This window comes from Tachyglossus aculeatus, chromosome 4 (assembly GCF_015852505.1).
Source record: "Tachyglossus aculeatus isolate mTacAcu1 chromosome 4, mTacAcu1.pri, whole genome shotgun sequence".
NCBI classification, from domain to species: Eukaryota; Metazoa; Chordata; class Mammalia; order Monotremata; family Tachyglossidae; genus Tachyglossus; species Tachyglossus aculeatus.
The window spans coordinates 9,779,192-9,807,138 of NC_052069.1; the positions used below are offsets into that span (position 1 = coordinate 9,779,192).

Below are 27,947 nucleotides of genomic sequence, written 5' to 3' on the forward strand. Positions count from 1 at the left end.
GGGGAGATTACAAGGTGATCAGGTTGTCCCACGGGGGGCTTACCGTCTTAATCCCCATTTTTACAGATGAGGTAACTGAGGCCCAGAGAAGTTAAGTGACTTGCCCAAAGTCATACAGCTGACAACTGGCAGAGCTGGGATTTGAACCCATGACCTCTGACTCCAAAGCCCGAGCTCTTTCCACTGAGCCACGCTGCTTCTCTGAAAGTAGCATTCACCCTCATCTCACTCTTTATTACTCTGTCTTCTTTGGCCACGTAATATAGCGTTGCTCTGAACCAACGAGGATCCTGATCTTCAGAGAATCTGAGCTTTGAAGCCAATAGTGAGGAATTTTTGCTTGATACAGATGTGGCTAGGCAACCACTGGAGATTTTTGAGGAGGGGGATGACATGCCCTTAACTTTTCTGCAGAAAGATAATCCAGGCAGCAGAGTGACGTATGGACTTAAGTGGGAAGAGGCAGGACGTTGGGAGGTCAGAAAGGAGGCTGATTCAGTAATCCAGTTGGGATAGGGTGAGTGATTGTACTAAGCGTGGTAGCGATTTGGATGGAGAGGAAAAGGCGGATCTTGGTGATGTTGTGAAGGTGAGACCGGCAGGTTTTGGTAACGGATTGGGTATGTGAATTGAATGAGAGAGAGGAGTCAAGGATGACATCAAGGACATGGGCTTGTGTGACGGGAAGGATGGTCTCTCCTTCACCTCCTTCTTCTCCTTCTCCTTCTCCTTCTTCTTCTCCTCCTCCTTCCTTCCCTTCCCCTTCTCCTTCCCCTTCCCCTTTCCCTTCCCCTTCTTCTCCTGGCATAGTAGATAGAGTACAGGCCTGGAGTCAGAAGGTCATGGGTTCTAATCTCAGCTTGGCCAATTGTCTGCTGTGTGACCCTGGGCAAGTCTCTTCAGTTCTCTGGGCCTCAGTTACCTCATCTGTAAAATGGGGATTGAGACCGTGAGCCCCACATGGGACAGGGACTATGTCCAACCTGATTTGCTTGTATCAACCCCAGCGCTTAGTACAGTGCCTGACACATAGTTAAGTGCTTAACAAATACTGTTGTTATTATTATTATTCTCCTCCTTCTCCTTCTCCTTTTCCTTCTTCTCCTTCTCCTTCTCCTTCTCCTCTCCTTCTCTCCTTCTCATTCTTCTTCTTCTTCTTCTTCTTCTTCTTCTTCTTCTTCTTCTTCTTCTTCTTCTTCTTCTTTCTTCTTCTTCTTCTTTCTTCTTTCTTCTTCTTCTTCTTCTTCTTCTTCTTCTTCTTCTTCTTCTTCTTCTTCTTCTTCTTCTTCTTCTTCTTCTCCTCCTCCTTCTCCTTCTCCTTCTCCTTCTCCTTCTTCTTCTTCTTCTTCTTCTTTCTTCTTCCCCATCCCCTTCCTCTCCTTCTCCTTCTCCTCCTTCTCCTTCTTCTATTTATTAAGTGCTTACTACATGTCGGGCACTCTGCCAAGTGCTGGGGTGGATACAAGCAAGTCAGGCTGAGCACAATCCCTGTCCCACATGAGCTCATATTAACAGTTGGGGTAACTGAGACCCAAAGAAGTGAAGTGACTTGGCCAAACCCACAAAGCAGACAAATGGCAGAGCCGGGATTAGAACCCATTGCCTTCTGACTCCTAGGCCTAGGCTTTATCCATTATGCCATGCTGCTTCTATTATTCCAACCTGCATATTATATTAATATAATATAATGTATTAATATGATAATAATGATAATCATCAGTTTGGTATTTTTAAATACAATGTGCCAGCCACTGGGGTAGATACAGAATAATCAGGGACCCTGTCCCTGTTGGGGTTCACTGTTTGAGGGAATGGTAAAGCAGGTATTGAATCCCCATTTTACAGACGAGGGAACTGAGACCCCGAGAAGCTAAAAGAATTGCCCAAGGTCTTGCAGCAATCCAGGGGTGGAGCCAAGATTAGAACCCACATCTTCTGCCACCCAATCCTATGTACTACTATTACAACCCAGCCCACACGCTCTGCTCTTGTAATGCTAAACTTCTTCTTGTACCTTGGTCTCTCTGCCAAACTCTCCCCCACATCCTACCTCTGGCCTGGAATGCCCTCTCTCATGGCTGACAGACGATGACTCTCCCCTGCCTTCAAAGCCTTATTGAAGGCCCGTCTCCTCCAAAAGGCCTTCCCTGACTAAGCCCTCCTTTCCTCTTCTCCCACTCTCTTCTGTGTCCCCCTGACCTGCCCTCTTTATTCATCCCACCCTCCCAGCCCCACAGTACTTATGTCCATATCCATCATTTATTCATTTATATTAATGTCTGTCTCCCCCTCTTGATGTAAACTCGCTGTGGGCAGGGAATGTGTCTGTTTATTGTTATATTGTATTATACTGAAAAGCAGCTTGGCTCAGTGGAAAGAGCACGGGCTTTGGAATCAGAGGTCATGGGTTCAAATCCCAGCTCCGACAATTGTCAGCTGTGTGACTTTGGACAGTCACTTAACTTCTCTGTGCCTCAGTTACCACATCTGTAAAATGGGGATTAAGACTATGAGCCCCACGTGGGACAACCTGATCACCTTGTAACCTCTCCAGTGCTTAGAACAGTGCTTTAATAATAATAATAATGGCATTCATTAAGCGCTGACTATGTGCAAAGCACTGTTCTTAGCATCACTCTTCCCCCTTCAAAGCCCTACTGAAGGCTCACCTCCTCCAAGAGGACTTCCCAGGCTAAACCCCCCTTTTCCTCAGCTCCCCCCCTTCCACATCACCTCAACTCTCTCAATTTGCTCCACTCCCCACCCCACAGCACTTACATATATATGTAGTATCTATAATTTTATTTATTTATATTAATGCCTGTTTACATGTTTTGATGTCTGACTCCCCCCTTCTAGACTGTAAGCCTGCTGTGAGCAGGGATTATCTCTCTTTATTGCTGTATTGTATTTTCTAAGTACTTACTACAGTGTTCTGAAAACTGTAAACATTCAGTTGTCCCATGGGAGGGCTCACAGTCTTAATCCCCATTTTACAGATGAGATAACTGAGGCTCAGAGAAGTTAAGTGACTTGCCCAAAGTCACACAGCTTGACAACTGGCAGAGCCAGGATTAGAACCCATGACCTCTGATGCCCAAGCCCGTGCTCTTTCCACTGAGCCACGCTGCTTCTCAATGCTTATTGAGCATTTACTGTATGCAGACCACTGTACTAAGTGCTCAGGAGAGTACAATAATAATAAGAATAATAATAATAATAATAATAATGGCAATTATTAAGTGCTTACTACATGCCAGAATGGCTCAATGGAAAAAGCACGGGCTTTGGAGTCCGAGGTCATGGGTTCAAATCCCGGCTCCACCAATTGTCAAGCTGTGTGACTTTGGGCAAGTCACTTCACTTCTCTGGGCCTCAGTTACCTCATCTGTAAAATGGGGACTAAGACTGTGAGCCCCCTTGGGGCAACCTGATCATCTTGTATCCTCCCCAGCGCTTAGAACAGTGCTTTGCACATAGTAAGCACTTAACAAATACCATTATTATTATTATTATTATTATTATTATTATAAATAGACTGACTGATTACTATCCACAGTGGCTGGCCTCTGTGTCTCTTGCTCTACACCGGATTGACGATTTAAAAGAAGAGTCAACAGTGACTCTGTTTCTGTCCTGTCTTGTTGATGATAGCACCAAATCCTTCCCAATCAATCAATCAATCAACCAATCGCATTTACTGAGTGTTTACTGTTTGCAGAGCGCTATACCAACCGTGGGGAGAGTACAATCAAACAATATAATGGACACATTTCCTGCCCACAGTGAGCTTACAGTCTAGAGGGGAGAAACTGAGAATGAGCAGCCAGAGAGATGGGAGGAGAACTGGGAGAGGAGAGTGTCAGGGAAGCCAGTGTAGGATAATGTTTCCAGGAGAAGAGGGTGATCCACAAGGTCGAAGGTAGATGAGAGGTCAAGGGGGTTAAGGGTAGAGTTCACTGAATTTGGGAAGAAGGAAATCACTGGTGACGTTTGAGAGGGTTGTTTCTGTGGAGGGAAGGTGGAGGAAGCCAGATTGGAAAGGGTCAGTGGGAGAATTCCCCACGTAATTATAATTTGTATTATTTTTCCTTTGTTGTCTTACCATGCAGTTGCTCCTGCTAAGGCTTATCTGTCAATTTTCTACCCAAATAATCCCTTTACAAACATGCCAGTCTCAATCAATCAGTGGTATTTAATTCATTCATTCATTCAATCGTATTTATTGAGCGCTTACTGTGTGCAGAGCACTGTACTAAGCGCTTGGGAAGTACAAGTTGGCAATATATAGAGACGGTCCCTACCCAACAGTGGGCTCACAGTCTGAAGGGGGAGACAGAGAACAAAACAAAACATATTGACAGAATAAAATAAATAGAATAAATATGAACAAGTAAAATAAATAAATAAATAGAGTAATAAATACGTACAAACATATATACATATATACAGGTGCTGTGGGGAAGGGAAGGAGGTAAGGCGGGGGGATGGAGAGGGGGAGGAGGGGGAGAGGGTGGAGGGGGCTCAGTCTGGGAAGGCCTCCTGGAGGAGGTGAGCTCTCAATTGGGCCTTGAAGGGAGGAAGAGAGCTAGCTTGGTGGATGGGCAGAGGGAGGCCATTCCAGGCCAGGGGGAGGATGTGGACCGGGGGTCGACGGTGGAACAGGTAAGAACGAGGTACGGTGAGGAGATTAGCGGCAGAGGAGCGGAGGGTGCGGGCTGGGTTGGAAAAGGAGAGAAGGGAGGTGAGGTAGGAGGGGGCGAGGTGATGGACAGCCTTTTCTGTGTACCGAGCAATCTGCTAAGTGCTTGATAGAGTACGCTACAATAGAATTGGTAGACACGCCCCCTGCCCACAACAAGCTCACCTCCTCCAAGAGGCCTTCCCAGACTGAGCCCCCTTTTTCTTATCCTCCTCCCCATCCCCCCAACCCTACCTCCTTCCCCTCTCCACAGCACCTGTATATATGTTTGTACAGATTTATTACTCTATTTATTTTACTTGTACATATTTACTATTCTATTCATTTTGTTAATGATGTGCATTTAACTTTAATTCTATTTGTTCTGACGACTTGACACTGTCCACATGTTTTGTTTTGTTGTCTGTCTCCCCTTCTAGACTGTGAGCCCATTGTTGGGTAGGGACCATCTCTATATGTTGCCAACTTGTACTTCCCAAGTGCTTAGTACAGTGCTCTGCACACAGTAAGCACTCAATAAATATGACTGAATGAATGAACAAGCTTACAGTCTAGAGTGGAAGACAGACATTAATAGAAAAGAATAAATTACGCATTGGGATGTGAATGCTGTCAGGTTGAGGGAGGGGTAAATTAAGGGAGCACATCCACAAGTTTCCTCCATTTAACCCCCTTACCTTCTTTCCTCGATTTCATTCTACTGAGCCTTCAGAACTGTCTTGCATATTTCTCTGCCCTCCCACAGATTTTTATCCAGACGCTGGGGAAAAATACCCACACTTTGCTAGACTCCACATCATCTATGCCTGCCTCCTCTTCTGTCTTTTTTGTTTCCTTCCCTCCCACTATTTTCTCTCTCCCCCACCTCCTCCTGCTTCTCCTCGCTCCCTGACACTCTCCTCCTCCTCTCTCCTTCCAGCCGCCGTGTCTATCATCGTTTCCAGAATGCCAGTTATCCTGCTCGAGGCCCATCCCTGTAGAGGGTAGAGCTGGGTGGAAAAGGAAGTTAATCCCGGCAGTGTGGCTCAGTGGAAAGAGCCCGGGTTTGGTAGTCAGAGGTTGTGGGTTCTAATCCCGGTTCCACAACTTGTCAGCTGTGTGACTTCGGGCAAGTCACTTAACTTCTCTGTGCTTCAGTTCCCTCATCTGTAAAAATGGGGATTAAGACTGTGAGCCCTCCTGGGACAACCTGATTACCTTGTATCCCCTCCAGCTCTTAGAACAGTGCTTGGCACATAGTAAGTGCTTAACAAATACCACCATTTTTTTTGTCTGCTTTGTGACCTTGTGCAAATCCCTTCACTTCTCTGTGCCTCAGTTACCTCATCTGTAAATTGGGGATTGAGACTGTGAGCCCCACGTGGGACAGGGACTGTGTCCATCGTGATTTGCTTGAATCCACCCAGGTGCTTAGTACAGTGCCTGGGGCCTAGTAAGCATTTAACAAATAACATAATAATAATAATTATTATAAAGCTACTATGAGGGGCAGGGTGTGCATGGGTGGGAATCTGACTCCTTGTAGGACCTAGAAAGAGACAGAGAAGCAGCATGTGTGCTGCCTTGCCGTGTGATCTTGGGCAAGTTGCTTCACTTCTCTGTGCCTCACTTACCTCATCAGTAAAGTGGGGATTGAGATTGGGAGCCCCACGTGGGACAGGGACTGTGTCCAACCTGATTTACTCGTATCCATCCCAATGCTTAGAACAGTGCTTGGCACCTAGTAAGTGCTTAACAAATATCACAATTATCATCATCATCATTATTATTATGATACAGGTTATTCAGGTCAGATGTGGTAACTGTCCCACAAGGGGCTCACAATCTAAGGGGGAGGGAGAACACATATTGAACACCAATTTACAGATGAGGTAACTGAGGCACAGGAAAATTAAGTGACTTGCCCAAGGTCACTCAATAGGCAAGTGACAAAGTTAGGATTAGAATCCAAATCATCTGACTTAATAATTGTGGAATTTGTTAAGCGCTTATAATGTGCCAAACACTGAACTAAGCACTGGGACAGATGCAAGCAAATCAGGGTGGACACAGTCCCTGTTCCACATGGGGCTTACAGTCTTACTCCCCATTTTACAGATGAGGTAACTGAAGCACAGAGAAGTGAAATGACTTGCTCAGTGCCACACAGCAGGCAAGTAGGAGAGTTGGAATTAGAACCCATGACCTTCTGACTCCCGAGCCCGTGCCCTATCCATTACAACATACCACTTCTCTGGCCTATGCTCTTTCCACTAGCCACACTGTTTCCCAATAAGAATGGATTTGAACTTTTATTTTGTGTTGACATAGTCAAAACTCATCATACTGTCTCATCCCACTTCTGCCTCTGAGCCATTTGTGGTGGTTTGGAAAGATCAGTGGGGATTCAATCAATCAATTAAACAATCAGTGGTATTTATTGAGTGCTTACTGAATGCAGAGCACTGTTCTGAGCACTTGGGAGAGTACAACAGAGTAGATAGACATGTTCCCCCAGAACTGTGAGCCCGTTGTTGGGTAGGGACCGTCTCTATATGTTGCCAACTTGTACTTCCCAAGTGCTTAGTACACTGCTCTGCACACAGTAAGTGCTCAATAAATACGATTGAATGAATGAATGAACAGGGGATTCTTTCCTAGTGCGTGCTTAGTTAGTACCCTCCACTTAATAGGTGCTCAATAAATACCCTTGCTGTTACTTCCAGGAGACCTATATGAAAGGTTTTCAAGGGTGGGCATCAGCACCCTGGAGAAAGGAGTTAAGATGAGATATCTAGAAAGGATTGATTGATTGACTGAAGTTTGGACTAATAGCATCTTCACCTTTCCTCTTCTCAGGAGGATTTAGTAATTCTCTTCATCAGTCAGACAGTCAGTCTGTCCTATTTATTGAGTGCTTACTGTGTGCAGAGCACTGTACTAAACACTTGGGAAAGTAGAAGATACCAAAATAAGAGACACATCCCCTGCCCAAAACAAGGTTACAATGTAGAGAGGGAGAATTATTATTATCATTATCATTATCATTATTATTGTTCAGCAAGTCCCCATTTATCACACAGCGGTGAATGAGGTCCAGCTCCTCCTCTTAGAAGAAAGCCTGACAACTTCTTTTCAAAAATAAAATCTGCCTCCAGCCTTAAGGAGTGATTTTTAACTCAGATTTAGCATAAGATCACATTTTTTAAAAGAAAAAAACAATTCCTGCCAGCAGTTTCTTCTTCCCTGGGGATCGATTCAGGGCCAATCATGACCATGTTGGGGATAATAATAGTGTTTGGGCCCAGGGAACAGCTTCCTTCCTGCCGTGTCTGCCTTTTGAAATGAGCACAACACGTCACAGTAGGAGCAATCGTGACAGACTCAGGAAGAATCTCATTCACCCCACACATCCAATCTGTCACCAAAATCTGCCGGTCTCACCTCCGCAACATTGCCAAGATCTGCCCTTTCCTCTCCATCCAAACCGCTACCTTGCTGGTTCAATCGCTCATCCTATCCCGATTGGATGACTGCATCAGCCTCCTCTCTGATCTCCCATCCTCCTGTCTCTCCCCACTTCAGTCTATACTTCACTCTGCTGTCCGGATTATCTTTGTACAGAAACTCTCTGGGCATGTCACTCCCGTCCTCAAAAATCTCCAGTGGCTGTCTGTCAACCTACGCATCAAGCAAAAATTCCTCACTCTCTGCTTCAAAGCTGTCCATCCCCTCGCCCCCTCCTACCTCACCTCCTTTCTCTCTTTCTCCAGCCCAGCCCACACCCTCTGCTCCTCTGCCACTAACCTCCTCACTGTGCCTCGTTCTCGCCTGTCCCGCTGTCAACCCCTGACCCAAGTCCTACCTCTCACCTGGAATGTCCTCCCTCCACACATCCGCCAAGCTAGCTCTCTTCCTCCCTTCAAAGCCCTACTGAGAGCTCACCTCCTCCAGGAGGTCTTCCCAGACTGAGCCCCCTTTTTCCTCTCCTCCTCCCCATCCCCGACCCCCGCCCTATTTCCTTCCCCTCCCCACAACACTTCTATACATTTGTACAGATTTATTACTCTGTTTTACTGGTACATATTTACTATTTTATTTTGTTAATGATGTGCATATAGCTATAATTCTATTTATTCTGACAGTTTGACACCTGTCTACATGTTTTGTTTTGTTGTCTGTCTCTCCCTTCTAGACTGTGAGCCCAATGTTGGGTAGGGACCATCTCTATATGTTGTCAACTTGTACTTCCCAAGTGTTTAGTACAGTGCTCTGCACACAGTAAGCACTCAATAAATACAACTGAATGAATGATTGAAGAAAGCTCAAGGTTTCTGGCTCAAGCAGACTCTACAGCTTCAAGAATGTTAAACTCCCACACTGGGGCTAGGGATGCAGCTAGTGCCTAGATAGAGCCCGGGCCAGAGATTCAGAAGATCATGGTTTCTGATCCCGACTCTGTTGTGTGGCCTAGGGCAAGTCACTTCACTTCTCTGGGCCTCAGTTCCCTTATCTTTAAAATGGTGATTAAGACTGTGAGCCCCATGTGGGTCAGGGACTTGATTAGCTTTTATCTACCCCAGTGCTTAGCACAGTTCCTAGCACATAGTAAGGGCTTAATAAATACCATAATTATTATTACTATTATTATTACAGTGTCTGGCAGATAGTAATCACTTACCTATCTCACACTCACCTCATCTGTAAGACTGGATTACTGCATCAACCTCCTTTCTGACCTCCCAGCCCCCTGTCTATCCCCACTTCAGTCCATACCTCACTCTGCTGCCTGAATTATCTTTCTACAGAAACGTTCTGGGAATTCACCCCCCTCCGCAGAAATCTCCAGTGGTTGCCTATCTACTTCCGTATCAAAGAAAAACCCCTCACTCTTGGCTTCAAAGCTCTCCATACCCTCGCCCCCTCCTACCTCACCTCCCTTCTCTCCTTCTCCAGCCCAGCCCGCACCCTCCGCTCTTTTGCCACCACTAACCTCCTCACTGGGCCTCGTTTTCACCTGTCCCGCCATCGACCCCGGCCCACGTCCTACTTCTGCCCTGGAACACCCTCCCTCCTCAAATCCCCTGAAAAATCACTCTTCCCCCTTCAAAGCCCTACTGAAGGCTCACCTCCTCCAAGAGGCCTTCCCAGGCTAAACCCCCCTTTTCCTCAACTCCCCCCCTTCCACATCCTCTCAACTCGCTCACTTTGTTCCACCCCCCACCCCACAGCACTTACATATATATGTATATATCTATAATTCTATTTATTTTATTTATATTGATGCCTGTTTACTTGTTTTGATGTCTGACTCCCCCCTTCTAGACTGTAAGCCTGCTGTGAGCAGGGATTGTCTCTCTTTACTGCTGTATTGTACTTTCCAAGCACTTACTACAGTGTTCTGAACACTGTAAACATTCAATAAATGTGACTGAATGAATGGATGAGACTGTTAGCCCCAGGTGGGACAGGAATTCTCTCCAACCTGATTTGCTTGCATCCACCCCAGAACTTAGTACAGTGCCTGGCACATAGTAAATGCTTAACTAATGCCACAATTATTATTAGCAGTAGTATTATCACTTGCATCTCTTCCTGGGGAGAAGGGATTTCAAGGGAAAATCAATCCATCAGTGAGATTTATTGAGCGCTTTCAGTGTACAGAGCACTGTACCAAGCACTTGTGAGAGTTCAAGAATTAGTGGGCCTCATGAGAATTAGGGTCTCAGTTGGTGGCTCATTGGAAAGAGCATGGGCTTTGGAGTCAGAGGTTATGGGTTCAAATCCCGGCTCCTCCAATTGTCAGCTGTGTGACTTTGGGCAAGTCACTTCACTTCTCTGGGCCTCAGTTACCTTCATCTGTAAAATGGGGATTAAGACTGTGAGCCCCAAGTGGGACAACCTGATCACCTTGTATCCTCCCCAGTGCTTAGAACAGTGCTTGGCACATAGTAAGCGCTTAACAAATGTCATCATTATTATTATCTTTTAGACTGTGAGCCCACTGTTGGGTAGGGACTGTCTCTATCTGTTCCCGACTTGTACTTCCCAAGCGCTTAGTACAGTGCTCTGCACACAGTAAGCGCTTAATAAATACGATTGATGATGATAGTGGGCATGATTTAGGTGGGTGTTGAAGGGAGGGAGAGGACCAAGAGGCAGTGTGGTCTAGTGGAAAAAGTGTGTGGGTCTCAGAGTCAGAAGGCCCAGGTTCTTGCTCTGCCATCAGGGCTGAAGTATTTTCAGGGTGTGTTTTCTTTTGTCATTATTGTTGTTGTTGTTATTGGCATTTCTTAAGCACATAGTAAGTGTGAGGCACTGTACTAAGTGCTGGGGTAGATACAAGCCAAGCAGGTTGGACACGGTCCCTGTCCCTTGAGAAGTAGCATGGCTTAGTGGAAAGAGCATGGGCTTGGGAGTCAGAGGCCGTGGGTTCTAATCCTGCCTCTGCCACTTGTCTGCTGTGTGACCTTGGGCAAGTCACTTAACTTCTCTGGGCCTCAGTTGCCTCATCTGTAAAATGGGGATTTAAAGTGTGAGCTCAACGTGGGACAACCTGATTACCCTGTGTCTACTCCAGTGCTAAGAACAGTGCTTGGCACAAAGTAAGCGCTTAACAAATATTATTATTATTATTATTATTATTATTATTATTATTATTATTATTATTACTATTATCATCATCATCATTATTAACCCCCATTTTACAGATAAGGCATGGCCCAGTGATTCAAGCATGGGCTTGGGAGTCAAAAGGACCTGGGTTCTAATCCAAGCTCTGATGGCTGTGTGACCGTGGGCAAGTCACCTGACTTCTCTGGGCCTCAGTTACCTCATCTGCAAAATGGGGATTAAGACTGTGAGCCCCATGTAAAAGCTCAGTAAACACAATTGGATGAATGAAAGCATCCCAGTGCACAGGTGACACAGGCACTAGGGCATGGGGAAATGTGAGAAAATCAGGGAAGGCCTCTTGGAGGAGATGTGATTTTAGAAGGACTTTAAAGACAGGGAGAGGGGTGACCAGCTAGATGCGAAAGAGAAGGGAGGGCACAAGAAGAGGTCAATGGAGAGAGATGTCACCTGTCTACTTGTTTTGTTTTGTTGTCTGTCTACCCCTTCTAGACTGTGAGCCCGTTGTTGGGTAGGGATCAATCAATCAATCAATCAATCAATCATATTTATTGAGCACTTACTATGTGCAGAGCACTGTACTAAGCGCTTGGGAAGTACAAATTGGCAACATATAGAGACAGTCCCTACCCAACAGTGGGCTCACAGTCTAAAAGGGGGAGACAGAGAACAAAACCAAACATACTAACAAAATAAAATAAATAGAATAGATATGTACAAATAAAATAAATAAATAAACAAATAAATAGAGTAAAAAAATATGTACAAACATATATGCATGCATACATGTGCTGTGGGGAAGGGAAGGAGGTAAGATGGGGGGGATGGAGAGGGGGACGAGGGGGAGAGGAAGGAAGGGAATCAGTCTGGGAAGGCCTCCTGGAGGAGGTGAGCTCTCAGTAGGGCCTTGAAGGGAGGAAGAGAGCTAGCTTGGCGGATGGGCAGAGGGAGGGCATTCCAGGCCCGGGGGATGACATGGGCCGGGGGTCGATGGCAGGACAGGCGAGAGCGAGGTACGGTGAGGAGATTAGCGGTGGAGGAGCGGAGGGTGTGGACTGGGCTGTAGAAGGAGAGAAGGGAGGTGAGGTAGGAGGGGGCGAGGGGATGGACAGCCTTGAAGCCCAGGGTGAGGAGTTTCTGCCTGATGCGCAGATTGATTGGTAGCCACTGGAGATTTTTGAGGAGGGGAGTGATATGCCCAGAGCGTTTCTGGACAAAGATAATCCGGGCAGCAGCATGAAGTATGGATTGAAGTGGAGAGAGACATGAGGATGGGAGATCAGAGAGGAGACTGATGCAGTAGTCCAGACGGGATAGGATGAGAGCTTGAATGAGCAGGGTAGCGGTTGGGATGGAGAGGAAAGGGCAGATCTTGGCAATGTTGTCGAGCTGAGACCGGCAGGTTTTGGTGACGGCTTGGATGTGAGGGGTGAATGAGAGAGCGGAGTCGAGGATGACACCAAGGTTGCGGGCTTGTGAGACGGGAAGGATGGTAGTGCCGTCAACAGAGATGGGAAAGTCAGGGAGAGGGGAAGGTTTGGGAGTGAAGACAAGGAGTTCAGTCTTCGACATGTTGAGTTTTAGGTGGCGGGCAGACATCCAGGTGGAGGTGTCCTGAAGGCAGGAGGAGATGCGAGCCTGGAGAGAGGGGGAGAGAGCAGGGGCAGAGATGGAGATCTGGGTGTCATCAGCGTAGAGATGATAGTTGAAGCCGTGGGAGCGAATGAGGTCACCAAGGGAGTGCGTGTAGATCGAGAACAGAAGGGGACCAAGCACTGAACCTTGGGGAACCCCCACAGTGAGAGAATGGGAGGGGGAGGAGGAGCCTGCAAAAGAGACTGAGAAAGAACGACCGGAGAGGTAAGAGGAGAACCAGGAGAGGACGGAGTCTGTGAAGCCAAGGTCAGATAGCGTGTTGAGGAGAAGGGGGTGGTCCACAGTGTCAAAGGCAGCTGAGAGGTCGAGGAGGATTAGGACAGAGTAGGAGCCGTTGGATTTGGCAAGCAGGAGGTCATTGGTGACCTTTGAGAGGGCAGTTTCCGTGGAATGTAGGGGACGGAAGCCAGACTGGAGGGGGTCGAGGAGAGAGTTGTTGTTGAGGAATTCTAGGCAGTGAGTGTAGACAACTCGTTCAAGGAGTTTGGAAAGGAATGGTAGGAGGGATATGGGACGATAGCTAGAAGGTGAGGTGGGGTCAAGAGAGGGTTTTTTTAGGATGGGAGAGACATGGGCATGTTTGAAGGCAGAGGGGAAGGAACCAGTGGAGAGTGAGCGGTTGAAGATGGACGTTAAGGAGGGGAGAAGGGATGGAGCGAGAGATTTCATGAGATGAAAGGGAATGGGGTCAGAAGCACAGGTGGCCGGAGTAGCACTTGAGAGGAGGGAGGAGAGCTCCTCTGAGGACACTGCTGGGAAGGATGGGAGAGTAGCAGAGAGTGTTGAGAGCCGGGGGGATGGAGAAAGGGGGGAAGAGACTTTGGGGAGGTCGGACCTGATGGATTTAATTTTGTTAATGAAGTAGGAGGCCAGATCGTTGGGGGTGAGGAAGGAGGAGGGGGAGGAACCGGGGGCCTGAGAAGGGAGTTGAGTGTATGGAAGAGCTGGCGGGGGTGATGGGCATGGGTGTCAATAAGGGAGGAGAAATAGTTTTGTCTGGCAGAGGAGAGGGCTGAGTTAAGGCAGGAAAGGATAAACTTGAAGTGAACGAGGTTGGCATGGTGTTTAGACTTTCGCCAGCAGCGTTCGGCAGCTCGAGCATAAGAGCGAAGGAGGCGGACAGTGGCAGTGATCCAGGGCTGTGGGTTAGTGGTGCGAGAGCAGCAAAGGGAAAGGGGAGCGAGTGAGTCTAGCTGAGTAGAAAGGGTAGAGTTGAGAGCAGTAATCTCATCATCAAGACTGGGTAGAGAGGAGAGGGCGGCGAGGTGGGGTGTGAGGTGCTCCGAAAGATGGGTGGGGTCCAGAGAGCGGAGATCTCTGTGAGGGAGTAATACAGATTTACAGGGGAAAGGAGTGTGAGTGAGGAGGCAGGTGAGAAGATTATGATCGGAGAGAGGGATTTCAGAGTTGGTGAGGGTGGACACAGTGCAGCGGTAGGAGATGATGAGGTCGAGGGTATGACCAAGTTGGTGAGTGGGTGAGGTGGGGTGGAGGAAGAGGTTGGCGGCGTCAAGGGGAGATAGAAGGAGGGCGGCAGAGGAGTCGTTAGGGATATCCATGTGGATATTGAAGTCTCCGAGGATCAGAGTGGGCATGGAGAAGGAGAGAAGGAATGTGAGGAATGGGTCAAAGTCGTTAAAGAAGTTGGAAGTGGGGCCGGGAGGGCGGTAGATGACGGCTACAAGAATCTGGAGGGGGTGGTAGAGGCGAATAATGTGGGCTTCAAAGGAAGGGAAGGAAAGGGAAGGGGGAGGAGGGATAGTGCGAAAGCGACATTGGGGGGCGAGAAGGAAACCGACACCTCCTCCTTTTCCGGTGAGTCTGGGGGAATGGGAGAAGAAGAGGCCTCCACTGGAGAGAGCAGCAGAAGAGACTGTGTCGTCTGGAGACAGCCAAGTTTCAGTTAGGGCGAGGAGGAGTAGAGAGCTGGAAAGGAATAGGTCCAGGATGAAAGGGATCTTACTTAAAATGGAGTGGGGGTTCCAGAGGCCACACTTGGCAGCAGCTGTTGAGGGAGGGGAGGGAGGGGGAAGGGTGCGAGGGGTGGGGAGGGTTTGGATTGGGATGAGTTTGCGGGGGCCTGGGCAGGGAGAGTGGGAAGAGGGGTGGCGATGGGAGAGGAGAACTGGGATGGGGTGGGGGCGGGGAGAAGGGGAGGGAGGGGGCCGGGAGGGAGGAGCGGAGGGCTGGCGCTGGTACAGAGGAATCCTTGGTAAGGGGTGAGGGGGAGTGGTCTTGGTGGGGGAGAGGGAGGGAAAAAGCTGGGTGGGAGAGGGGAAGGGGAAGATGAGGAATGGGAATGGCAGTTGGGAGCAAGGGAACTGAAAGTTCATGGTGAGGTCAGCAGGGCGAGTGACAGTACTGCGGGAGGTTAACAATTGAGATGCAGAAGCAGTAAAACAGTAGCAATGATATAAGTAGGCGATGGCATCACAGGGTGTAGTTAAACAATCAATATGCTATGGCAATAATAAAATTGGCAGATAATGATGTCACAGAGAGCAGATACAAACTATTAAGTGCTGGAGTAGGGTGGGCCTGTTAAGGGGGTCAGGGAGCAGAGATACCTGGGGAGAGGAGCGGACAGTCAACTAGCATGGGAGGGCTGAGGAGGTGCCAATGAGGTTGTCGTTAATGTAACATGGTGCTACCGAGGGCTTTTTACCTGGGGGCGGGGGAGAGTCAGTCAGGACCGGACCGGAAAGGGGGGGATGAGGGGCACTTTACGGAAGGCCTCCTAAGTGGGTGGGTGGAAGCAGGGGGGGGCGTCCGTGGGGGCGCCTCGTTGGCGGGTGGGCGGGCGGGCCTCTCGGGAACGGAGTCCCGGGCGTCTATGGCAGCGCTCTGAGGAGAGGAGCCTTCCGGGGGCGGCAAGGCCGCTCGGTGTGATGGCGGGCGATCATCTCTATATGTTGCTGAATTGTACTTTCCAAGCACATAGTACAGTGCTCTGCATACAGTAAGTGCTCAAAAAATATGATTGAATGAATGAATGAATGAGACAAGGCACAGTGGGTAGGTTGGCTTGAGAGAAGAAAACAGTTTGTAGTGGAGTAGGGAGACAGTTGATTGAGTGAGGAGGTTTTGTCTGATGCCATGATGGATGGCTACCACTGGTAGTTTTTGAGGTGTGGGAAGGCATGTACAGAACAGCATGGCTTCATGGAAAGAGCACGGGCTTGGGTTCTAATCCTGGCTCCACCAATTCTATTGATTTATTTTTTATGCTACTGATGCTTGTCTACTTGTTTCTTGTTGATGTCTGTCTCCCCCACTTCTAGACTGTGAGCCTGCTGTTGGGTAGGGATTGTCTCTATCTGTTGTCGAATTGTACTTTCCAAGCGCTTAGTACAGTGCTTTGCACACGGTAAGCGCTCAATAAATACGATTGAATGAATGTCTGCTGTGTGACCTTGGGCAAGCTGCTTAACTTCTCTGTGCCTTAGTGACCTCATCTGTAAAATGGGGATTGAAACTGAGCCCCACTTGGGACAATCTGATTACCTTGTACCTACCCCAGCACTTAGAACAGTGCTTGACACATAGTAAGCACTTAATAAACATCATAATTATTATCAATCAATCAATCGTATTTATTGAGCGCTTACTGTGTGCAGAGCACTTACTAAGTGCTTGGGAAATACAAGTTGGTGACATATAGAGACGGTCCCTACCCAACAGTGGGCTCACAGTCTAGAAGTGGGAGACAGAGAACAAAACCAAACATATTAACAAAATAAAATAAATGGAATAGATATGTACAAGTAAAATAAATAGAGTAATAAATACGCGCAAACATATATACATATATACAGGTGCTGTGGGGAAGGGAAGGAGGTAAGGTGGGGAGGATGGAGAGGGGGAGGAGGGGGAGAGGAAGGAGGGGGCTCAGTCTGGGAAGGCCTCCTGGAGGAGGTGAGCTCTCAGTAGGGCCTGAGATAATAATCTTATTATTATTAGATCTGGGCATTCCTTTCCAAACTCCTTGAACGAGTTGTCTACACGCGCTGCCTAGAATTCCTCAACAACAACTCTCTCCTCGACCCCCTCCAGTCTGGCTTCCGTCCCCTTCATTCCATGGAAACTGCGCTCTCAAAGGTCACCAATGACCTCCTGCTTGCCAAATCCAACGGCTCATACTCTGTCCTAATCCTCCTCGACCTCTCAGCTGCCTTTGACACTGTGGACCACCCCCTTCTCCTCAACACGTTATCTGACCTTGGCTTCACAGACTCCGTCCTCTCCTGGTTCTCCTCTTATCTCTCCGGTCGTTCTTTCTCAGTCTCTTTTGCAGGCTCCTCCTCCCCCTCCCATCCTCTTACGGTGGGGGTTCCCCAAGGTTCAGTGCTTGGTCCCCTTCTGTTCTCAATATACACTCACTCCCTTGGTGACCTCATTCGCTCCCACGGCTTCAACTATCACCTCTACGCTGATGACACCCAGATCTACATCTCTGCCCCTGCTCTCTCCCCCCTCCCTCCAGGCTCGCATCTCCTCCTGCCTTCAGGACATCTCCATCTGGATGTCCGCCCGCCACCTAAAGCTCAACATGTCGAAGACTGAGCTCCTTGTCTTCCCTCCCAAACCTTGTCCTCTCCCTGACTTTCCCATCTCTGTTGACGGCACTACCATCCTTCCCGTCTCACAAGCCCGCAACCTTGGTGTCATCCTCGACTCTGCTCTCTCATTCACCCCTCACATCCAAGCCGTCACCAAAACCTGCCGGTCTCAGCTCCGCAACATTGCCAAGATCCGCCCTTTCCTCTCCATCCAAACTGCTACCCTGCTCATTCAAGCTCTCATCCTATCCCGTCTGGACTACTGCACTAGCCTTCTCTCTGATCTCCCATCCTCGTGTCTCTCTCCACTTCAATCCATACTTCATGCTGCTGCCCGGATTATCTTTGTCCAGAAACGCTCTGGACATATTACTCCCCTCCTGAAAAACCTCCAATGGCTACCGATCAATCTGCGCATCAGGCAGAAACTCCTCACCCTGGGCTTCAAGGCTGTCCATCACCTCGCCCCCTCCTACCTCACCTCCCTTCTCTCCTTCTACTGCCCAGCCCGCACCCTCCGCTCCTCCACCACTAATCTCCTCACTGTACCTCGCTCTCGCCTGTCCCGCCATCGACCCCCGGCCCACGTCATCCCCCGGGCCTGGAATGCCCTCCCTCTGCCCATCCGCCAAGCTAGCTCTCTTCCTCCCTTCAAGGCCCTGCTGAGAGCTCACCTCCTCCAGGAGGCCTTCCCAGACTGATTCCCTTCTTTCCTCTCCCCCTCGTCCCCCTCTCCATCCCCCCGTCTTATCTCCTTCCCTTCCCCACAGCACCTGTATATATGTATATATGGTTGTACATATTTATTACTCTATTTATTTATTTATTTATTTATTTTACTTGTACATTTCTATCCTACTTATTTTATTTTGTTGGTATGTTTGGTTCTGTTCTCTGTCTCCCCCTTTTAGACTGTGAGCCCACTGTTGGGTAGGGACTGTCTCTATGTGATGCCAATTTGTACTTCCCAAGCGCTTAGTACAGTGCTCTGCACATAGTAAGCGCTCAATAAATACGATTGATTGATTGATTGATTGATTGGGCAGCAGCGCGGAGTGAGGAATGAAGAGGGGCGAGGCTGGAGGCAGGGAGGTCAGTGAGGAGGCTGATGGAGTAGTCTAGACTTCATCATCATCATCATCAATCGTATTTATTGAGCGCTTACTATGTGCAGAGCACTGTACTAAGCGCTTGGGAAGTACAAATTGGCAACATATAGAGACAGTCCCTACCCAACAGTGGGCTCACAGTCTAAAAGGGGGAGACAGAGAACAAAACCAAGCATACTAACAAAATAAAATAAATAGGATAGATATGTACATGTAAAATAAATAAATAAATAGAGTAATAAATATGTACAAACATATATACATATATACAGGTGCTGTGGGGAAGGGAAGGAGGTAAGATGGGGGGGATGGAGAGGGGGACGAGGGGGAAAAGAAGGAAGGGGTTCAGTCTGGGAAGTCCTCCTGGAGGAGGTGAGCTCTCAGTAGGGCCTTGAAGGGAGGAAGAGAGCTAGCTTGGCGGATGGGCAGAGGGAGGGAGGGCATTCCAGGCCCGGGGGATGACGTGGGCCGGGGGTCGATGGCGGGACAGGAGAGAACAAGGCACCGTGAGGAGGTTAGCGGTGGTAGAGGAGAGGAGGGTGCGGGCTGGGCTGTAGAAGGAGAGAAGGGAGGGGAGGTAGGAGGGGGCGAGGCGATGGACAGCCTTGAAGCCCAAGGTGAGGAGTTTCTGCCTGATGCGCAGATTGATTGGTAGCCACTGGAGATTTTTGAGGAGGGGAGTAACATGCCCAGAGCATTTCTGGACAAAGACAATCCAGGCAGCAGCATGAAGTACTTCAGATTTGAAGAGTGTTTGCACCAGCTTGGATGGAGAGGAAAGGGCGGATTCTGGAGATGTCGAGAAGAAATTGGGTGACAGGATTGGGTGACTCACTAGAACAGTGTTCAGTGCTTAGAGCAGTGCTTGGCACATAGTAAGCAGATAAAATGCAGATTTTCTGCTTGATTTTCAATTGGACACTTTTTGGGCACTAGCCTAAAAAATGCTTTAGCCTCCTGTTTGAGGGGTGAAGTAACCCTCTGATTTAAGGTCTGTTTAATACTAAGTGTGCTTGTATTCTATAGATCAGCCCAAGCCAAATGGAGAAAGTTTTAAGCTCAAGTGGATGTGAGAAAATCATTTTGTTGGCTTCCGCCAAAAGTAATGTGCTTCCATCTCCTTCTGTTCTTCTATTTCAGAGCGACCGACTACTTATCAAAGGTGGAAGAATTATCAACGATGACCAGTCCTTCTATGCAGACATCTACCTGGAAGATGGACTCATAAAGTTGGTTGAGCGTACCGATTGTTTAAAATAACTCCTATCTATGAATGGAAATCAATCAATTAATCAATCAATCATATTTATTGAGTGCTAACTGTGTGCAGAGCACTGTACTAAGCACTTGGGAAGTACAAGTTGTCAACATATAGAGACAAACCCTACCCAACAGTGGGCTCACAGTCTAAAAGGGGGAGACCTCATTTTACAGACCTCATCTGTAAAATGGGGATTGAGGATGTGAGCCCCATGTGGGATGGGGACTGTGTCCAACCTGCTTTGCTTGTATCCACCCCAGTGCTTAGAACAGTTTCTGGCACCTAGTAAGCACTTAACAAATACCATGATTGTTATTATTATTATTATAATAAAAAATATCTCTGAATAATAATAATAATAATGGCATTTGTTAAGCGCTTACTATATGCCGAGCACTGTTCTAAGCACTAAGATAGATACAAAGCTATCAGGTTGTCCCACGTTGGGCTCACAGTCTTCATCCTCCTTTTACAGATGAGGTAACTGAGGCCCAGAGAAGTGAAGTGACTTGCCCAAGGTCACACAGCTGACAAGTGGCGGAGCCAGGATTGGAACCCAGGACCTGACTCCCAAACCCGTGCTCTTTCCACTGAGCCACGCTGTTTCTCTAAGAAGATTAGTCTTCTAGACTGTGAGCCCACTGTTGGGTAGGGACTGTCTCTATATGTTGCCAACTTGTACTTCCCAAGCGCTTAGTACAGTGCTCTGCACACAGTAAGTGCTCAATAAATACGATTGATTGATTGATTGATAGTCTGTTTTCCAGGCTGTGAGCCCTAGAACTCCAACATATCGCGACTACTCGGAACAGAAGCTTAATCCTAGCTCCGTTACAGGTTGACATTGTAGAGGAAGCATGGGCCTGCGAGTCAGAAGGTCATGAGTTCTAATCCCGGCTCCGCCACTCACCTGCTGTGTGACCTGGGGCAAGGCATTTCACTTCTCTATGCCTTAGTTACCCCATCTGTGAAATGGGATTGAAACTGTGAGCCCCACGTGGGACAGGGACTGTGCCCAATCCGATTTGCTTGTATCCAGCTCTTAGTACAGTTCCTGGCATATAATAAGTGCTTAACAAATAATAATAATAATAATAATAATAATGGCATTTATTAAGCGCTTACTATGTGCCAAGCACTGTTCTAAGTGCTGGAGAGGTTACAAGGTGATCAGGTGGTCCCACGAGGGGCTCACAGTCTTAATCCCCATTTTACAGATGAGGGAACTGAGGCACAGGGAAGTCAAGTGACTGGCCCAAAGTCACACAGCGGACAATTGGCAGAGCCGGGATTTGAACCCATGACCTCTGACTCCAAAGCCCGGGCTCTTTCCACTGAGCCACGCTGCTTCTCATAATAATAATAACACAGTTATTATTATTAACAGGAACCGGGACCTTTTTGAAATGTGTTTGCCATTGGTTTGGCTCAGAGGAAAACTAAAGTGTGCCATTTTCCCCAGTGACCCGGTGTGCATGTTTCCCATGGTCTGTTGCAAGCCCTTTACTGGAGGAAGCTAGTGGGCCTTTACTTTGGTTCTGCATCTCTCTTGGCAGTAATAAACTTTTTAGATTTCAAGGGGTTTAATGAGAGATGGAGGCAATACGCTCCCCTGATGTTTACAGACACCTCATTCTGTTAGGGTAAGATTGGGGTTTTGTCCTTTCAAACAACTTCATCTGTCCTTTCCATGCCTATGCTCAGATGGTTCTCCTTTGAGACTGTGAGCCCACTGTTGGGTAGGGACCGTCTCTATATGTTGCCAATTTGTACTTCCCAAGTGCTTAGTACAGTGCTCTGCACACAGTAAGCGCTCAATAAATACGATTGATGATGGTTCACTTGAAAGAAGTGTGAGAGATGGTTTTGTCTTCCCATTTCAGATCCAACAGACAATGACTGTACCCACCTTCAAAGCCTTCCTGAAGGAAGAGGCATCTCCCTAAGAGGCCTTTCCTTACTAAGCCCCCCTTTCCTCTTCTCCCACTCTCTTCTGCATCACCCTGACTTGCTCCCTTTATTCATCCCCCTCCCAGCCCCACACCACTCATGTCCATTTCCCTTATTCATTTAATTACATTAATGTCTGTCTCCCTGTCTAGACCATAAGCTCACTGTGGACAGGGATATATCTGTTATATTGTTGTGTTGTCCTCCCCAAGCACTTAGTACAGTGCTCTGCACACAGTAAGTGCTCATTCATTCATTCAGTCATATTTACTGAGCACTTACTGTGTGCAGAGCACTGTACTAAGCTCTTGGAAAGTGCAATTTGGCAAATACGATTGATTGATTGGCTGATTTATGAATGTGACATCAAAGTGAAGGCTGAAAAACCATCCCTTCAGGATTTTTTTCTAGGTTCTTAGTGTGTAAAGCCCTTTGGCTCCTAGTAATATAATGGTTTGGGTGACCAGATCCATCAATCAATCAATCAATCGTATTTATTGAGCGCTTACTGTGTGCAGAGCACTGTACTAAGCACTTGGGAAGTACAAGTTGGCAACGTTTAGAGACAGTCCCTACCCAACAGTGGGCTCACAGTCTAAAAGTCAGCCAATCAATCAGCGGTATTTATTATTGAGCGCTTGTTATGTGCAGAGCACTGTACTAAACTGCTTGGGAATGAACAATGCAGCAGAACTGGTAGACATATTCCCGGCTCACAATGAGTGTACAGTCTAGAGGGGAAGACAGACGTTAATATAAAGAAATAATTTTTGGATCAGTACAAAAGTGCTGTGAGCTACTTGTACATATCTTATTTATTTCATTTTGTTAATATGTTTGGTTTTGTTCTCTGTCTCCCCCTTCTAGACTGTGAGCCCACTGTTGGGTAGGGACCGTCTCTATATGTTGCCAACTTGTACTTCCCAAGCACTTAGTACAGTGCTCTGCATACAGTAAGTGCTCAATAAATACGATTGATTGATTGATTGATTGGGGTGAATCCTAAGTGCCCGAAGGGTTCCCAAGTGCGGAGATGACATAGAAGGAGTCGTGGAAAGAGAGTTTAATCAGGGAAGGCCTCTTGGAAGAGGTGTGACTTTAATCAGGCTTTGAAGATGGGGAGAGCAGTTGTCTGTTGGATAGGAAAGGGGATGGAGTTCCAGGCCAGAGGCAGGTTGTGGGTAAGGGATCGGCGGTTAGATAGACGAGATGAAGCTACGGTGAGAAGGTTGGCATTAGAGGAGCAGAAGAGAGGATGTGAACAAGAGGTCAATCAATCAATCAATCAATCAATCGTATTTATTGAGCGCTTACGGTATGCAGAGCACTGTACTAAGTGCTTGGGAAGTACAAGTTGGCAACATATAGAGACAGTCCCTACCCAACAGTGGGCTCACAGTCTAAAAGGGGGAGACAGAGAACAAAACCAAACATACTAACAAAATAAAATAAATAGGTTAGATATGTACAAGTAAAATAAATAAATAAATAGAGTAATAAATAAATACAAACATATATACATATATACAGGTGCTGTGGGGAAGGGAAGGAGGTAAGATGAGGGGGATGGAGAGGGGGACGAGGGGGAGAGGAAGGAAGGGGCTCAGTGTGGGAAGGCCTCCTGGAGGAGGTGAGCTCTCAGTTGGGCCTTGAAGGGAGGAAGAGAGCTAGCTTGGCGGATGAGCAGAGGGAGGGCATTCCAGGCCTGAGGGATGACGTGGGCCGGGGGTCGACGGCGGCACAGGCAAGAACGAGGCCTAACGGTGAGGAGATTAGCGTCAGAGGAGTGGAGGGTGCAGGCTGGGCTATAGAAGGAGAGAAGGGAGGTGAGGTAGGAGGGGGCGAGGTGATGGACAGCCTTGAAGCCGAGGGTGAGGAGGCCAGTGAGAAGAGAGACAAGTATGAGACAAGGAGGAGAGGAATGAAGTGTACAAGTTGAGGTGTAGTAGAAGACCGGTGGAGATCACTAAAGAGAGAGTTGAAAGAATGTTTTATAGCCAATAAGCAGGAGTTTGTGCTCGATGTAGAGAGGATAGCGTGGCTCAGTGGAAAGAGTCTGGGCTTTGGAGTCAGAGGTCATGGGTTCAAATACCGGCTCTGCCAATTGTCATCTGTGTGACTTTGGGCAAGTCACTTAACTTCTCTGTGCCTCAGTTACCTCATCTGTAAAATGGGGATTGACTGTGAGCCCTCTGTGGGACAACCTGATCACCTTGTAACCTCCCCAGCGCTTAGAACAGTGCTTTGCACATAGTAAGCGCTTAATAAATACTATTATTATTATTTTTATTATTATTAACCATCGAGGGGTTTTGAAGAAAGAAAAGCCATGCACAGAGCTATGATTTAGGAAAATGATCGATAGATCAATCGGTCAATTCTATTAATAATAATGATGGCATTTGTTAAGTGCTTACTATGTGCGAAGAACTGTTCTAAGCACTGGGGGGGATACAAGGTGATCAGCTTGTCCCACGTGGGGCTCACAGTCTTAATCCTCATTTTACAGATGAGGTAACTGAAGCTCAGAGAAGTGAAGTGACTTGCCCAAAGTCACACAGCTGACAGTTGGCGTAGTCAGGATTCGAACCCATGATCTCTGATTCCAAGGCCCAGGCTCTTTCTACTGAGCCACACTGCTTCTTATTGAGCCCTAAGCCCCCTTTTCCTCAGCTCCCTCTCTCTTCCACATCACCTCAATTCTCTCCCTTTGATCTTCCCCACTCTCTCCCTGCCCCACAGCACTTATGTATATATGTATATATCTATAATTCTATTTATTTATATTGATGCCTGTTCACTTGTTTTGATGTCTGTCTCCCCCCCCCCCCCCCCCCCCCCCAGGACTGTAAGCCCGTTTTGGGCAGGGATTGTCTCTCTTTATTGCAGTATTGTACTTTCCAAGCACTTAGTGCAGTGCTCTACTCACAGTAAATGCTCAATAAATATGATTGAATGAATGTTCTCAACACTTGGGAGACACGTTCCCTGCCCACAACAAGCTTACTGTCTGAAGGGGGAGACAGACATTAATATCAATAAAGGCATTATGCTTAGGGATATAAGTGCTGTGGTGTTGAGGGAGGGGTGAATGAAGGGAGCAAATCCAGGGGCAAAGGCTGATGCAGAAAGAAGCGGGAGAAGGGAAAACGAGGGTTGTCGGGGAATGGGGAGACATGGACTGAACGTTTTTGTTGACAAATGGTCCGTGCAGCAGAGTGAATCAATCAATCAATCAATCAATCAATTGTATTTATTGAGCGCTTACTGTGTACAGAGCACTGTACTAAGCGCTTGGGAAGTACAAGTTGGCAACATATAGGGACAGTCCCTACCCAACAGCGGGCTCACAGTCTAGAAGGGGGAGACAGAGAACAAAACAAAACATATTAACAACAAAATATAATAAATAGAATAGATATGTACAAGTAAAATAAATAAATAGAGTAATAAATACGTACAAACATATATACATATATACAGGTGCTGTGGGGAAGGGAAGGAGGTAAGGCGAGGGGGATGGAGAGGGGGAGGAGGGGGAGAGGAAGGAGGGAGAGATGAAGGAGGGGGCTCAGTGTGGGAAGGCCTCCTGGAAGAGGTGAGCTCTCAGTAGGGCCTTGAAGAGAGGAAGAGAGCTAGCTTGGCGGATGGGCAGAGGGAGGGCATTCCAGGCCAGGGGGATGACGTGGACCGGGGGTCGACGGCGGGACAGGCGAGAACAAGACCCAGTGAGGAGATTTGCGGCAGAGGAGCGGAGGGTGCGGGCTGGGCTGGAGAAGGAGAGAAGGGAGGTGAGGTAGGAGGGGGCGAGGGGATGGACAGCCTTGAAGCCGAGGGCGAGGAGTTTCTGCCTGAAAAAGTGAAGTATGGACTGGAATAGGGAGAGACAGGAGGCTGGGAGGGCAGCAAGGAGACCGATACAATAATCAAGGCAGGATAGGATAAGTGTTTGGATTAACACGAAAGCAGTTTGGATGGAGAGGAGAGAGCGGATTTTAGCGATGTTCTGAAGCCTGAACCGTATGGATTTAGTGACAGATTGAATATGTGGGTTGAATGAGACAGAGGAGTTGAGGATGACACCAAGGTTACAGGCTTGTGAGACAGGAAGGATGATGGTGATGGTGATAGTATGTTTGGTTTTGGTCTCTGTCTCCCCCTTTTAGACTGTGAGCCCACTGTTGGGTAGGTACTGTCTCTATATGTTACCAACTTGTACTTCCCAAGCGCTTAGTACAGTGCTCTGCACACAGTAAGCGCTCAATAAATACGATTGATGATGATGATGATGATGGTGCCTAGAGAAGCAGCATGGCTCAGTGGAAAGAGCCTGGGCTTTGGAGTCAGAGGTCATGGGTTCTAATACTGACTCTGCCACTTGTCAGCTGTGTGACTTTGAGCAAGTCACTTAGCTTCTCTGGGCCTCAGTTACCACCTCTGTAAAATGTGGATGAAGACTGTGAGCCCCACATGAGACAACCTGATCACCTTGTAACCTCCCCAGTGCTTAGAACAGTGCTTTGCACATAGTAAGCACTTAATAAATGTCATCATTACTATTATTATTACAGTGACGAGAAAAGGTTTGGGTGGGAAGATAAGAAGTTCCATTTTGGACATGTTAAGTTTGAGGTGTCAGTGGGACATCCAAGTGGAGTAGATGTAGAATATGGATTGGAGAGAGGTGAGGCTAGAGGCAAAGAGGTCAGCGAGGAGGCTGATGCAGTAGTCAAAGCGGGATATCCTGGGTTCTTAGCCCGGCAGAGGTGGCAGTTTGGGTGGCGGGGAAGATGTGGAGGAAGGAGCTGACTAAATGTGAGGGTTGAAAGGGGAGAGGAACCAGAGGAAATGCCTAGATTACCAAGGATCGTGGTGACTAGACTGTGAGCCCGCTGTTGGGTAGGGACCGTCTCTATATGTTGCCAACTTGTACTTCCCAAGCACTTAGTAAGGCCCTACTGAGAGCTCACCTCCTCCAGGAGGCCTTCCCAGACTGAGCACCCTCCTTCCTCTCCCCCTCCTCCTCCTCTTCATACCCCCCGCCTTACCTCCTTCCCTTCCCCACAGCACCTGTATATATGTATATATGTTTGTAAGTATTTATTACTCTATTTATTTATTTATTTTACTTGTACATATTTATTCTATTTATTTTATTTTGTTAATAGGTTTTGTTTTGTTGTCTGTCTCCCCCTTCTAGACCGTGAGCCCTCTGTTGGGTAGGGACCAACTCTATACGTTGCCAACTTGTACTTCCCAAGCGCTTAGTACAGTGGTCTGCACACAGTAAGCGCTCAATAAATATAATTGAATGATTGAATGAATTAGTACAGTGCTCTGCACACAGTAAGTGCTCAATAAATACGATTGAATGAATGAATGAATGAATGAATAAATGACAGTGTCAACTGCAACGGGAAAGTTGTGTGGAGGAAAGGATTTCATTCATTCAATCGTATTCATTCAATTCATTCATCCAATTGTATTTATCGTGTGCTTACTGTGTGCAGAGCACTGTACTAAGCGCTTAGCAGTATTTGTAAAGCTCCTACTATGTGCCAAGCATGGTTCTAAGTGCTGGGGTAGATACAAGGTGATCAGGTTGTCCCACGTGGGGCTCACAGTCTTCACCCCCATTTTACAGATGAGGGAACTGAGGCACAGAGAAGTGAAGTGGCTTGCCCAAGGTCACACAGCAGACAAGTGGCGGAGCTCGGATTAGACCCCACCTCCTCTGACTCCCAAGCCCATACTCTTGCCACTAAGCCACGTGATAATAATAGTAATAATAATGGTATATGTTATTATTAATAATAATAATAATAATGGCATTTATTAAATACTTACTATGTGCCAAGCACTGTTCATAGAACTGGGGAGGTTACAAGGTGATCAGGTTGTCCCACGTGGGGCTCACAATCATAATCCCCGTTTTACAGATGAGGGAACTGAGGCACGGAGAAGTTAAGTGACTTGCCCAAAGTCACACAGCTGACAAGTGGCAGAGCCAGGATTTGAACCCATGACCTCTGACTCCCAAGCCCATGCTCTTTCCACTGAGCCATGCTGCTTCTCTTACTGAGCACTTACTGAGCACT

The 27,947-nt window shown here is 47.5% G+C and overlaps 1 protein-coding gene across 1 annotated transcript in view; it reads left to right on the plus strand.

Annotated features, from left to right (window-relative positions):
• CRMP1 (collapsin response mediator protein 1) overlaps nucleotides 1-27,947 on the plus strand; it is a 111,259-nt gene that overhangs the window by 13,372 nt on the left and 69,940 nt on the right. The window contains exon 2 of the mRNA XM_038745595.1: nucleotides 19,779-19,867. Within this exon, the coding sequence (XP_038601523.1) occupies nucleotides 19,779-19,867 (89 nt within the window). The remainder of the gene's footprint in view (nucleotides 1-19,778; nucleotides 19,868-27,947) is intronic.